The sequence below is a fragment of the Mastigoproctus giganteus genome, chromosome 4, assembly GCF_048544385.1.
Source record: "Mastigoproctus giganteus isolate SK-2022 chromosome 4, ASM4854438v1, whole genome shotgun sequence".
NCBI lineage: Eukaryota > Metazoa > Arthropoda > Arachnida > Uropygi > Thelyphonidae > Mastigoproctus > Mastigoproctus giganteus.
Window position 1 is genome coordinate 103,893,323 of NC_143578.1, and position 13,791 is coordinate 103,907,113.

Sequence of the window (13,791 nt, forward strand, 5' to 3'; positions counted from 1 at the left end):
TTCCAATGTTTATTATTTTCCTGCATTACTACAAGCTTCATTTTAGCACATTTAGGATGGAGCCAGATTTTAGTTGACTTAGATAAAGAGGATTCTGCTGCTGTCATTATCTGCATTTTACTTGTCTACTGCAGAGTCAATTGTTGTGGTGTGATGAATAATCTAAATTTGTCATTTTTTGATATTTTAACTGATTCGCTTCATCGTTTCCAGGTTCATGTGCCAATTAAGGAGCAGGAGAAGAGGAAAGAAATCCCTTAAAGGAATAAAAGAGAGAGACCAATCAAACAGTTTACTGCCCAGTCTAACAAAGGAGCCTATGCTACAGCATCAGGCAATACAATGACATCCTCCACAGCTGAGATATTTGGTCCACAGGAAGTAGCTATAGATGTGACTCTGCTGCTGCTGAGGAAATGGGAAATATACTATGTAAAAAGGTTAGGTGGAATCGGAACAGGGAATGTCTTACATGTGCTAGAGTTGATAACTCTGTATGGCGGCTATATTCTTTTAAAAGGCACATAAGGTGATATTATTTTAACCATAGGTATTAATGATATATCGGATAGGATATCTGAGGATTTACTAACAAGTACAAGGCAATGTTGGGAAAAGGTTGCGAGTTTGGATTACATTTGAAAGTGGCAGCAATTCCCAGTGCAGAGCAGTGCCCAGATACAAGAGGGTAGAGTACATAATGAGAGCTTTATCAAAAAATTTGGCCCCGGAGAGTGTACAGGCTACACAAATGTGAAAAATTCTGCCATTTTTCATCTGTGTTTTTGGCAGAATTTTTCACATTTGTTGTCTGTGTTTTTTAACATCCGAAACTGCTTTTACAGGAAGGGTATGCATTTAAATATAAGGAGAGGGAGGAAGAACATTTGCTGATGCTATCAAGACACAGTTTCAGGTGGGTCAGAAAACTACTAATAACTTTCTTGGGTGGGAGATACACATATGATTATTAGCCATATGGTCAAGGAAGCCTGAGGCTTAAGCTGCACCATCCAAAAAAAAAAAAAAAAAAAAAATTTCTAAATTACCCTGAGAGAGAGAGAGAGAGAGAGAGAGAGAGAGAGAGAGAACAAGATTCAGAAGTAGAAAGGTATCACCAAGAAAGAGAATAATGATATCCAGCTCAGGACACTGGGTGTGCCAAGCCCATACTCACCAGACGTTAGCCCCTGGGGTTTGACTAGCAGTTACTGGGTTAGGGTTAACACTTGTAAGTACAATAATGCTAAGAGTATACTTTAATTAACAAATCTGATGAATTTGAAGTATTGATTAAGTCATGAAATGCTGATATTGTAGTAATATTGGAGACATGGTGCCAAAACACGCGTTTATCTGATAATATTGGTCAAAGTTACTCCTGCACATACCTTAAGAGTTCTTATCTGTTACCCCAACTGGACGTATTATCTAGATGTTCTGCGGGCAGAAACGTTTCACGTGAGTGGGTAGCTAATATCAGGGAAGAGAGCCTAAAAAACTTCAAGGGTTGTGCTAAGGTTGTTAAATATACAAGAACAGTAAATTTTAATTGTTTATACAGTAACGTTAGAAGTGTCGTCAATAAAATGAGCGAATTCGAACTGCTGGTTAAAACAAGTAACGTGGACATAATAGGGCTTACAGAGACGTGGTGCCACCCGGAAATTGGGGATGATGAGTTTAAGTATGGCTTGTATAATGTATTTAGGAAGGATAGGGTAGATAGAAGGGGTGGTGGGGTAATGCTTCTTATCAGAAGCAGCCTGAGTGCGACAATAGCTTTTCCGGAATCAGACATTTCACATGCTAGTATAGAGTCTGTATGGTGTGAGATAGTTGGAAACAAAGGTATAATGCGAGTAGGAGTAATCTACAGACCAGGTGATTGTGAAGATTATGACAAAAGCCTGTACATGCAAATGGAATGGGCAAGTAAGCGTCAATGCCGTATTATGGGTGATTTCAATTTGCCTCTAATTGATTGGAGTAAATGGGAAGGAAACTCAACATGGGGAAAAAAAATTTTAAATCAACTAGATGACTGTTATTTGTATCAACATGTCAGGGAAAGTGCTAGAGAAAAGAATATCCTAGACCTCATCATCACACATGAATCTGATGACATAACAGGGCTGACAGTAGAGGAATCAGTAGCAGGAAGTGATCAGAGTTCTACGGTGGATGTTGACGAGAGAGGTAGCAGAAGTAAAAGGCAAAGGAATGGGTTTTAATTTCAGAAAAGGAAATTATGATGCTTTAACGTACTACATGGCCTCTATTAACTGGGTAGATATCACGCAGAGAATGAATACATTTGAACTGTGGTACGCTTTTAAAACATTAATCACAGATGCCTTGAATGCGTATATACCATAAAAAAATACTCCACGAGGAGGGTTCCAAGTTGGATGAACAGTGAAGTTGGCACATTACTTGAGCAGAAAAAGGTGGCATGGAAAGGCTACAGAGCAATAAAAAGTACTGAAGCCTATAACAGCTATAAGGTGATGTGTAATAGAGCCATAGAAAAGGTTCGATAGGCAAACACAGTTTATGAGAAATCACTAGCAAGGGGGGGGGGGGTTAAGGAATTCTTCACATATATAAATGCCAAGAAGAGCAGGACAAACCAGATCGGACCTTTACGTAAGGGAAAGGGGATAGTATTAAATACACCAGCTGCCATTGCAGATGAACTCAACAGTTAATTTGCATCGATATTTACAAATGAAAAGCCTTTTGTGGCAATGGGAAATTGTGGGAGCGAAGTTAAAAAAGATGTAATTAATGATATTGAAATTTCGTAAGATTATTTAATGGAAAAACTTTTGAGCCTACAGACCAGTAAGGCTCCTGGAGTTGATGGAATATACTCTATAATCTTAAGGGAGGCAGTAAGCGAGTGCATTGAACCATTGTGGCTAATTATGCGAGCATCAATAGACTCTGGGAGATTCCCTTGGATTGGAAAAGTGCAAATGTATCTCCGATACATAAGGGGTGGCTCTAAAAGTGAAGTTGGAAATTATCGACCTGTCAGTCTGACTTCAGTAGTAGGGAAAATCATGGAGGCAATGATCAAGGGTGGAATTCAAGATCTGGATCGAATCGAAATTCTCAAGGATATACTCAGCATGGTTTTGTAAAGGGAAAATAATGTTTAACAAATCTGGTTCGCTATTTAGAAAGGGTCACTCACGAGCTGGATTTAGGGAATAATTTCGACATTGTTTATTTAGATTTCAGCAAAGCTTTTGACTCAGTCCCACATGAGCGGTTGTTTTATAAGCGGGAATAGGTTGGAATCACTGGGAAAATCCTTAGATGGATAGAAGGATGGCTTCAGGGCAGGAGGCAGAGGGTTGTGATAAATGGCTATTCCTCAGGTTGGGTTGATGTAAGAAGTGGGGGTCCCCAAGGATTAGTTTTAGGACCACTGTTGTTTTTAATTTTCATAAACGACATTGATGAAGGGATAGAGGGCGTGATGTCTAAATTTGCAGATGATGTTAAAATTGGTAGAGTAGATAATGATCACTGTCAAGCTGAACTTCTTCAGAGAGACCTAGATAGACTTCAGGAATGGTCAGAAAAATGGCAGCTTTGCCTTAATCCAACAAAGTTGTAAGGTATTACAACTGGAAAACAGTAATCCCAAAATAACTTATTCACTTGGTGGAGTTCAACTAAACACAGTACTGGAGGAAAGGGACTTGGGTGTTACGATACGGTCAGACATGAAATTCTCTGAGCATTGTAAACTGGTTGCAAGGAAGGCCCATGGTGTCCTATCGATGATCTATCGAACTTTTGCAAGTAGAGATAGGGACGTGATAATCCCATTATATAAGGCTTATGTTAGACCACACTTGGAATACAGTAAACCCCCGCTATTCGCGGTATCTGTATTCGCGGTTTCGCATATTCGCGGTCGCTGATTTAATATAAAATGAAACCTAAAAAAATGTAAATTTTAAAGCGCCCTGAACATTTTCCGCCATAAAAAAACATGGGCGTGGCTAAAAGCCTTTCTAAGATCCAAGTATATAATATCAAAGTTATTCCCTGCATCCAGTTCCTTTGTGACTGCATCATAGTATCCAATCAAATTGGTCAGGCAAGACTTCCCCTTAACAAAACCATGCTGTGTCCCAGCTATAACTGAAGTCTTGTCTAAATGATCCTGCAGTGCTTCTTTAACTAGTGCCTCCCTTAATTTTCCTGGAACAGATTTTAAACTCACAGGTCTATAATTAGTTGTGTCAGCCTTTGATCCTCCTTTGTGAATTGGGGTCACATTTGAACATCTGCAGTCTGTGGGTACCTCCCCTGAGTCCAAGGAAGCTCTCATAATTATGGCTAAGGGTTTGCTTACTTCCTCTGCTGCCTCCTTTAATATAACTGGATAGATCCCATCCACCCCGGGTGCCTTTCTTGTGTTTATCTTCAACAAATTCTCCTTCACTTTACTCTCAGTTATTACAAGATTCTCTAGCTTACTGCCAGAGTTGAATACACCTCTGGCATTCCCCTCGCTGAATAACTCCTCATGTGTGAATGTCGATGCAAAATATTCATTTAGTTTGTTAGCTACCTGAGTAGGATCATCAACAGTTGACCCATCAATATCAAGTGGACCAATCTGATTCATCCCCTTCCTTCTAGTGTTTACATAAGTAAAGAACTCTTTGCTGTTTTTCTTTGCATCCCTTGCCAAAGATTTCTCGTAATCTGCCTTCGCCTGCCTAACCTCCTTTGTAACTTGGTTACAGATCAACTTGTATCTATCATAGGCTTCTGTGTCACGTGTTAATTTGTATGAATTCCATGCATTTTTCTTCTCTGCCATATGTCTCATTTGTTCATCTGACATCCATTTAGGCCTAAAACTTGAACAATATTTCTTGGTTGGTATGTAAAGCCTAGTAGCTTCCAAGATAAGTTCTTTGAATGCTTCCCATTTTGAATTTGCTGTTGGTAACATCATCAGTTGGTCCCACTGTATAGAATTTAAATACTGTCTCAGTCCATCGTAGTCGCCTTTACGAAAGCAATAACCCTTCCCTTTACCCCTAATGGTAGTTACCTCTTTGAGTAAATCCCAGTTCAGCACACTGTGATCACTGCCATGTAGTGGTTCATTTATCTGCAGATTCTTAATGCATGAAGAATCACTACTGATAATTTTATATTTGTGGAAATTATTTATTTATTTTTTTTTTATTTTATTTTATATTTGTAGAAATTATTTATTTATTTTTACTTTTTATTTTATATTTGTGGAAATCAGTAGATGCAACAACATTTTACTGAGATATATAAATATCAGTGGTATTTAACACATTTTTCAAAAAAAAAAAAAAAGCTGAGTTTTAGGAAAAGTATGTAAGATTGAGCTTTAAGATAGCTGAATGAATAAAAAGTGTCAAATTCTTGTTCTTAAAACAACAGATTACACTACTGTATTAAAAATTCACCTCCATACAATTCCTGACAGAAAGTTATCTAGGTTACTAGAGATCTTTCATGGTACAGGTAGTTCACGAGTTAATTCATTCCTAACACATGCTCGTTGTTGTTGTGGTGGTGTTTCTGGCACAAGGGCAACTTAGGCTATATTGCACCTCCCAAATTGATTGAATTTACATATAAGAACTATTTGTACAGGAGTTACACATGCTCGTAAAGTGGGAATTTATTTCCCATAGATGTAATGTTAAAAACAGGGGTTATGTTCTGACATTGAAATATGACCATAGTAAAGTTAAATAAAGGTCAACCAAACAACAGTTTATGCTTAAGCAATGATTTATTTATTCAAAGAAATGAAAACATAGTCCTTAAAACCAAGAAAATTATAATAATAAAGATTATTTATGCCATACAAATTGTTAAAGAAATGTTTATTCTTCATCATCATCAACTAAATGCCCACTTATTGATGGTTTATCACTCAATCTTGGTTGGGCACTCATTGTCGGTAGCTCAAGGAGTCGCCTTCTACATCGGAAACGCTTCAAGAGTCATTTCCAAGACAGGGTTCTGTTTTCTTTATAAATTTCACGATAGTATGAATAAGCATTTTTTTTTAAAATCTGTAGCAACTTTTCTAGTGTGCTCGAAATTTGAATCTTGTGACTCGAAATCTCAATTGCATTTTCTATGTGTTGAAAAGTTTGTCAAGTCCCTTGAGAGTGAAGGAATGAACAGGAGTTTCAGCTGTTAAATCTTCTTCCTCAACTTCTTCACATTTTCCCATTTCAAGAAGGTCTTCATTTGTAAGCTCTCCATTGTGTATTAGAAGCAGATCAGTGATGTCAGTTGTAGAAACCTCAAGCTGCAATTGGTTAGCAATAGTAATGGCTGCTTCTGTTTCATTTTCTATAATCTCTGCTGGTTCTAGAAATCCTTAAAAATTATTAATAAACTAATGACAGAGTTTATTCCAAACATCCTTCATGTTCTCTGTAATTTTGTCCCAGGCTCACTTTACTATTTTGATTGCATCTAAAATATGAAATTCATTCCAAAATTCTTTAAGAGTTGGATCTTCCTTCTTATCTCTGCCTGAAGAAATAAACAAACAAATGCAAGCGCAGGAGTAGTACTATGTAATACATCAATACAGTACTACTGTAGTACTGTATCATATAGCTATGTGCGTGATTTGAAATGCCGTATTTATGAATGTTTAGCATTTGTTTATTGCAATTAATGTTCATATTTTCGATTCTGTTGATACTTGAAAAAAATAACTCATAAACCCATGAACTTGTAAAGCGGGAACTGCCCATATTTAGTTTTCAGGGTTAAGGTTCATTTAATATTGAATAATGATCCATTAGTGATCAGTGCTTGTCTCAAGGCATATCAACACTGTAGGGTTGCTGTTCATTCAGCAGCTCAATTAGAGGAGTAGTGACAATGGTATAAGACAATCAGCAATTAAAAGAGCAGTGACATTCTATAATTTCAAAATGGTATAAGATGAAAAAAAAAAAAACTTTTGGAGTAAAAATTATTCACTTTAATAAAACTTTTCAGAATATATAATTGTCCCTTGTGAATTTGAGCAGAAGCACCTTATAAAATTTGCATGAGTTTCCCAGTTCACATTGGAAATTAAATTTTAGTTCAATTGTAAGACAAAGAAATAAAAATAAAATAAACAAAATAATAATAAATGATTAAAAAATTTATTGTAAGCTTAAATTTACATTACTTTCAAAATATTGGTTAAAATACTTTAAAATACATTATGTCAATGCCCGGTCATTTTTTTCAGCTATGTATATCTTCACCAAATATATATATATTTTTTATTTATGTGGATCACTATATTAATAGTGAGTCACATATTCTGCACGCTTGCTATATATATTAAAAAATGAATTTATTAAAACAATTTTAGTTAATAAACTTTTGCATTAAGAATTTAATGGATAACTTTTATGTAGCATTTTTTCCTATTTTTGGTGCAAAAGAAAGTAAAAACATGAGGAAACCTACCTGTACATCTTCGGGAGACAATTTGCATTGAGGGTTTCTGGCCAAGAGGACAGTGATTGTGTCTAAAACTGCATCATCCAAACGATTTTGAAGTACTCTCACCAGTTCTTCCTTAATTTCTAAACCTAAATAGAGAGAGAGAGAGAGAGAGAGAGTTTGTTTGTTTGTTTGTTTTGTTTTGGTTTTATTGGCGCATTAGCTACTAAGGCTATAATGCGCCAAGACCATGTCATTTATAAAAAAATTTAAACTTTAAACTTTCAGTAATCTAACTAGTTAGGTCACTATGTCAAGAAGTATAAGAAAAATGTAAATTTTATAAACGAGTAAAAATATTTATTGATTTTAAAAATCTAAAAATAGCAGACACATTGTCATTGTCGGATAAAATCTGACTGAGTGTATACGGCTCAGTCAGATGATTAAAAGCAGTAAGACGGATATTGCTAAAATCTGGGCATTCAACTAAAATGTGTCTTATTGTTAAAATTGTGCCACAGGACACACACATAGGAGGGTCATCAGCCCTCAGCAGAAATGAATGAGTTAAATGACTGTGTCCTATGCAGGTCCGGGCAAGAACAACTTCCTCCTTACGATTCCTGCGCAGACTAGACTGCCATGGTTCAATTACAGGCTTTATACAATATAGTTTATTTCCAGTCTGTCTATTCCACGAGTCCTGCCATTGGGAGTGTATGTTTTGGTGTATTATTTGCCTGTAGTCTGTATAGGGGACTGACAGGCAGCGGTTATTATTGGGAATTGCTGATTTGGCTGCGGCGTCAGCCAAATCATTTCCCCTAATCCCAATGTGGCTGGGAATCCAGCAGAAGCGGATATCATATTCGCGTTCATAAAGAACGTGAATCTTCTGCTGAATGCTAGACAGAACTGGATGAGGATTATATCTCACAGATATTAAAGCCTGTAACATGCTAAGAGAGTCGGTATATAAAATGTACCGTTGGTATTGGCATTCACTAATGTGATCCAAGGCTAACTCTATAGCATGCAGCTCTGCAGTAAATATACTGCATTCAGAGGGAATCTGCTCCGATGTAGTGCTGTCTGTAAAGACAGCAGCAGATCCCACATATGATTCCGATTTCGAACCGTCTGTGTAGACTGGCGCGAAGTCGGAATGTTCAGCTCGGTGTGCTGAATAAAGCTGCAGGTAGACCGATGATGGAGTGTCCAACTTTCCCCAATTTCTGAGGGACAAGTCACATAGCGGGACATGAGCATGCCAGGGTGGAAAGGGTTGCTTTGGTGTTTGGGCAACCTTGTCTACCTTGATATTAAGTTCTTTGAGTACCTCTTGGAGACGAATACCAAAAGGACGATTGGCAGTCTTACGTGTGTTGTACAAATTTTCCCATCGTGGCCAAAAACGAATGGCCACGTAGGATGGTCTGGCAGGGATTTCAGTTTTAAGGCGTACTTTAGAGACAACTGCTTACGACGAAGCGATAACGGTGGTTCGTTTGCTTCGACGTATAAGCTCTGGACAGGAGATGTTCGGAATGCTCCAGTAGCAATACGTAGGGCCTGATGATGGACAGGGTCTAACCATCGAAGGGCACTGTCTCTGGCTGAGGAATATACCTGGGACCCATAATCTAGTTTGGATCACACAAGTGCACGGTAAAGCCGAAGAAGGGTACATCGGTCTGCTCCCCATGATGTACAGGAGAGCGAGCGGAGAATATTAAGCCCACGTGTGCACTTTGTGCGGAGTTGACGAATATGATCCAAAAAGGTCAGTTTTTTATCGAATATGAGTCCCAAGAATTTTGTGTTCGCTGCTACTGGAATAGCATTTTGTCCAAGCCTTAATTCAGGTTCAGGATGAAGATTACGCTTGCAACAAAAGTGTACGCAAACGGTCTTCTCCGGCGAGAACCTGAAGCCATTAGCAAGTGCCCAGGAATTCAGAATATCAATGGCTTTCTGCAGTTGTCTTTCAATAACCCTCATGTTGCACGACTGACAAAAAATGCTAAAGTCATCAACATAGAGGGCACTGTTTACAGTTGGAGGAAGTTGTTCTGTGATTGAATTTATTTTGATGGCAAAAAGCGTGACACTTAATACTGATCCTTGTGGTACTCCCTCCTCTTGGCTAAATGAGCGAAAGAGTGAGGATCCCACACGAACTTGGAACGATCGTTTGGCTAAAAAGTTTTGAATAAAAAAAGGGAGATGCCCTCTAAGGCCTAGGCTATGTAAATCTTTTAAAATGCAAATCTCCAAGTTGTGTCGTACGCTTTTTCCATGTCAAAGAACACCGACACCAAGTGTTCGCGTTTCAGGAAAGCATCCCGGATGGATGCTTCCAATCTAATAGGATGGTCCAAAGTGGACCGGTTCCTTCGGAAGCCGCACTGGATGTTGGAGAGAAGGTCATTTGATTCTAGATACCATATTAAACAAGAATTAACCATTCTCTCCAGGATTTTGCACAGACAGCTAGTCAGAGCAATAGGACGATAGTTGGTGGTGACTTTTGGATCCTTTCCTGGCTTAGGGAAGGCAAGAACGATTGCCTTTCACCAGGAGTCCGGAAACTGCCCTTCAGTAAAGATTCTGTTATACAGAAGGAGTAGACAATCCATAGATTTTGGTGAAAGATTTTTAATCATTTCATAATGGATGCCATCTGGTCCAACGGCACTTGCTTTGGAAAGAGCGAGTGCTCTTTCCAGTTCTTGAATATTGAAATCCCCGTTGTAGGGATAAATGCTCTTAGATTTAAAGTTAGTGCCTGTTTTTCGATTTTATATTTCAGGACCAGGAACTCTGGGGAGTACGAGGATGTTGCGGAGATGTTAGAGAATGCTTCCCCAAGAGCATTGGCTATTGCAGTTGGATCTGCAATAGCGCATCCATTATAATCTAGGATTGAAGAAGGGTGGGATGTATATTTTCCCTTCATTTTCCGAATTTTATCCCAGACTACCTTAGGGTTGGTAGACTGGTTAATAGATGATGTAAAACGGATCCACGATTCCTTTTGACTCTGACGGCGGATATATCGTGCATTGGCTCGTGCACGTTTAAAGGCTATAAGGTTGGTCGTGGTAGGATATCGGCGGAATATCCCCCACACTTTGTTTTGAGCCTTTTTTGCTGCTGTGCATTGTGAATTCCACCAAGGTTTAGGAAATGGTGGAAACCGGGCAGATGTTTTTGGAACAGCATTCGCAGCTGCTTGGACAATATTTTCTGTGATGTACTTAACTGCATCATTGATAGACTCTTGACTGACTGTGCTAAGATCAAAATTTGCCTGATGTTGGAAGGCAGTCCAGTCAGCCTGATCAATCTTCCACCGTGGTAACCTAAAATGAAGACATGGTCTGCCACTGTGTAACAAGGTTATCACGGGGAAGTGATCGCTTCCATATGGATTCTCCTCCACCTCCCAAGTGAGTGAAGGGAGTAAAGAAAGGGAGCAGATAGAGAGATCAATGGCAGAAAAAGTACGGGTAGGCATGTGGAAGAAGGTGTTTGTTCCAGTATTTAGAAGGGAAAGGTCATTGTCATTGAGCATACGCTCTATGACTCGTCCCCTTCCGTTGATGTTAGCACTACCCCATAGGGTGTTATGTCCATTCATATCCCCGAGAAGTAAGAAAGGGGGAGGCAACTGCGTTAGAAGATCATCAAGGTCTGCCTGGGAGATGTCAGTCCCAGGTGGCAAATAGATAGAGCACACAGTTAATAAAAATCCCACCGTAAGGCGAATTGCAACAGCCTCTATGGTAGTTGTAATTAGTAAGGGCTGCACTGGGGTCTGGTTACCCACAAGGATAGCCACTCCCCCACGTACAGAGCCATCCGCAATTCTATCCTTACGAAAAATTGTCTTACGAAAAATTGTGGTGTTATGCATCGTGGGATCGTCATTTGCCTTTAGGTATGTCTCCTGCAAGCAAAAGCAAACTGGCTCGTGCTTTTGCAGGAGGACCTTGATGTCATCTATATTTCGCCGGAATCCACGACAATTCCATTGTAGGAATTTAGCCATTATTTTGGCTTGGTGGGTCCATCAGGCGGCTTCCGAGGTGCTGAGGGCTTACTTTTATCAGTCTTGGGTCTATCATTTTTGGGGAAGAATGGACGCTGTCCCGTGTCCATTTCTTCCTCCGCAAAGAGTTCCAAGACTGAATCTTCGGGTACCTCCTTCTGCTCGACATCCATCTTTTCTTGGGTACTAGGGGGGGGACTTCCCCTTTTTTATTCTTATCTTTCATAATTATCTTTGTTGCTTGTGGAGCATTAGGAGGTACTGATATAGGAGTGGCAGCTGATTGGTCCTTCTGTGCAGGTTTTTGTGAACTTAAGAGATAACGCGCGATGGGAGTGAAAGACTCCTTTGGAGGAATGGTCGTGTCCGTCTGAGTTCCGACGGAACATCTCCCTGCTACCTTCTGGGCGTAGGTAGGTTTATTGATATTGAGGGGTTTGACCGATTTCCTTGCCTCCTGGTATGATATATTTAGCTCTGCCTTCAGCCGTTGAATTTCTTTTTCTTCTTTCCGCCTCTGGCATGCTCGTGAATAGGCCGGGTGTTCGCCTTCACAGTTAATACAGGTGGGTTTTACGGCTGAACATGCTGTTGTTTCGTGGTCCTTTGCACCGCATCGAGCGCATGCTAGGACTCCATGGCAGGCCATTTGAGAATGTCCATACTTCTGGCATTTAAAACACCGTAAAGGGTTCGGAACGTATGGACGCACTGAACAGTTGATGTATCCAGCTTTAATCTCATCAGGAGGTTTAGGAGAGTTAAAAGTCAGGATAACGCTCCTGGTTTTAACAATTTTTCCATCCCTTCGCGCAGTGATTCTCTTGACGACAATGACTCCCTGTGGTTTTAATTCGGAGCAGATTTCCTCCTCGGTTACGTTGAGAAGGTCCCACTCCGAAATGACACCTCTCGATGAATTGAGTGTTCTGTGTGGTGTCACTGTTATAGGGATTCCTCCAATTGATGTTGTTCGGAGGAGATGTTCAGATTGCCTGTCATTTTTAGTTTCAATTAAAAGGTCTCCAAAACGGAGCCTCTTAACTGATTTGGGAGAACCTGCTAACCCATCTAACCCTTTTTGAATAAAAAAGGGCGACATTTTACCAATCGGTGTCTCATTGGTAGAATGCATGATTAGGAACCTTGGGACTGGCCCTGATGGTAATTCGGTTCGCTGCCTCTTATTAGCAATAATGCTATCTGGATCTTTGTCAATGGTTTCAGATAGGGACCGGGTTGGGGCCCCTGAAGAAGTAAGTTTATCAGGATTCATGGAGTTTATTATATTGTTCAGTGCCCGGGCTCCCCACCCACCACGGAGCCCAAAGGGACGCCCACTACCCGGCATGCAATAAATGCGCTCGGGAGTGGGACGCCAGGGCTACCCAGACACTATACCTGCACCGCTGCCAGCCTGAATCCTGTCCCTCGGACCTTGAGGGTAGGGGCGTGGCATTGACATGGTTGACCCTCGCAGGCGAGCCTACTAGCCGATTGATCCTAGCCGGGCCTTCCAGGACCACCTGTCTTGTCGAAGCAGGGGCCAAAGTGGTGTATTGAAGCTGGGCCCCTCAACCACCAGGATCCCCCTTTCCGAATTTCCACGGGTCGCAGCGCACGGCAAACACGCCGGATTCCATTGATGTAAGCCTGGAACCTAGGCTGTGGGCGTTGGATCCCAGTGATGCTGGTCTGGAAGTCCAGCAGCGTCACTGGGAGGTCCCCTCACCACATATAGGTGCCCACGTCGAGGGAGAGAGAGAGAGAGAGAGAGAGAGAGAGAGAGAGAGAGAGAGAGAGAGAGAGAAGTACATTAAGAGTCCACCTGTCAGTCAACTTTTAGAAATGGGAACTCAGGAAACTTTTAACACAAATCCATCTTTTTGCTGAACATTCCAGAAAAAATTAAATTCAATTTTACAAATTAATAATAAGAATAGCATTAGTAGAGGTATACGATGCAAGAAAGCAAGCTTATGCAGCATCAGCCATGCCCCCCTCCCGTTTCACCCCTCCATTCGTTCCAAATGCCTGTCCAGCTCAGCCTTAAATTTATTTAGGCTATCAACTTCCACAACAAAGGATGGAAGTCAGTTCCACCACACCAATCATCTACCCGCTGGCTAAAGGCAAATTTCCGCACATCTTTTGTACAACTGTCTTTCCTCAATTCGAAACTGTGCTCCCTCAGGTTCTTAATCTGAGCAAGAGGAAGGAATCTCATCAGCCAGCATTGTTTGCTC

At 40.3% G+C, this 13,791-nt stretch overlaps 1 protein-coding gene across 1 annotated transcript in view; it reads right to left on the reverse strand.

The window, feature by feature from the left end:
* Positions 1–13,791, reverse strand: part of LOC150086960 (KICSTOR complex protein SZT2-like) — a 1,378,951-nt gene that overhangs the window by 536,268 nt on the left and 828,892 nt on the right. The window contains exon 41 of the mRNA XM_090372336.1: positions 7,513–7,637. Coding sequence (XP_090228462.1) covers positions 7,513–7,637 — 125 coding nt within the window. The remainder of the gene's footprint in view (positions 1–7,512; positions 7,638–13,791) is intronic.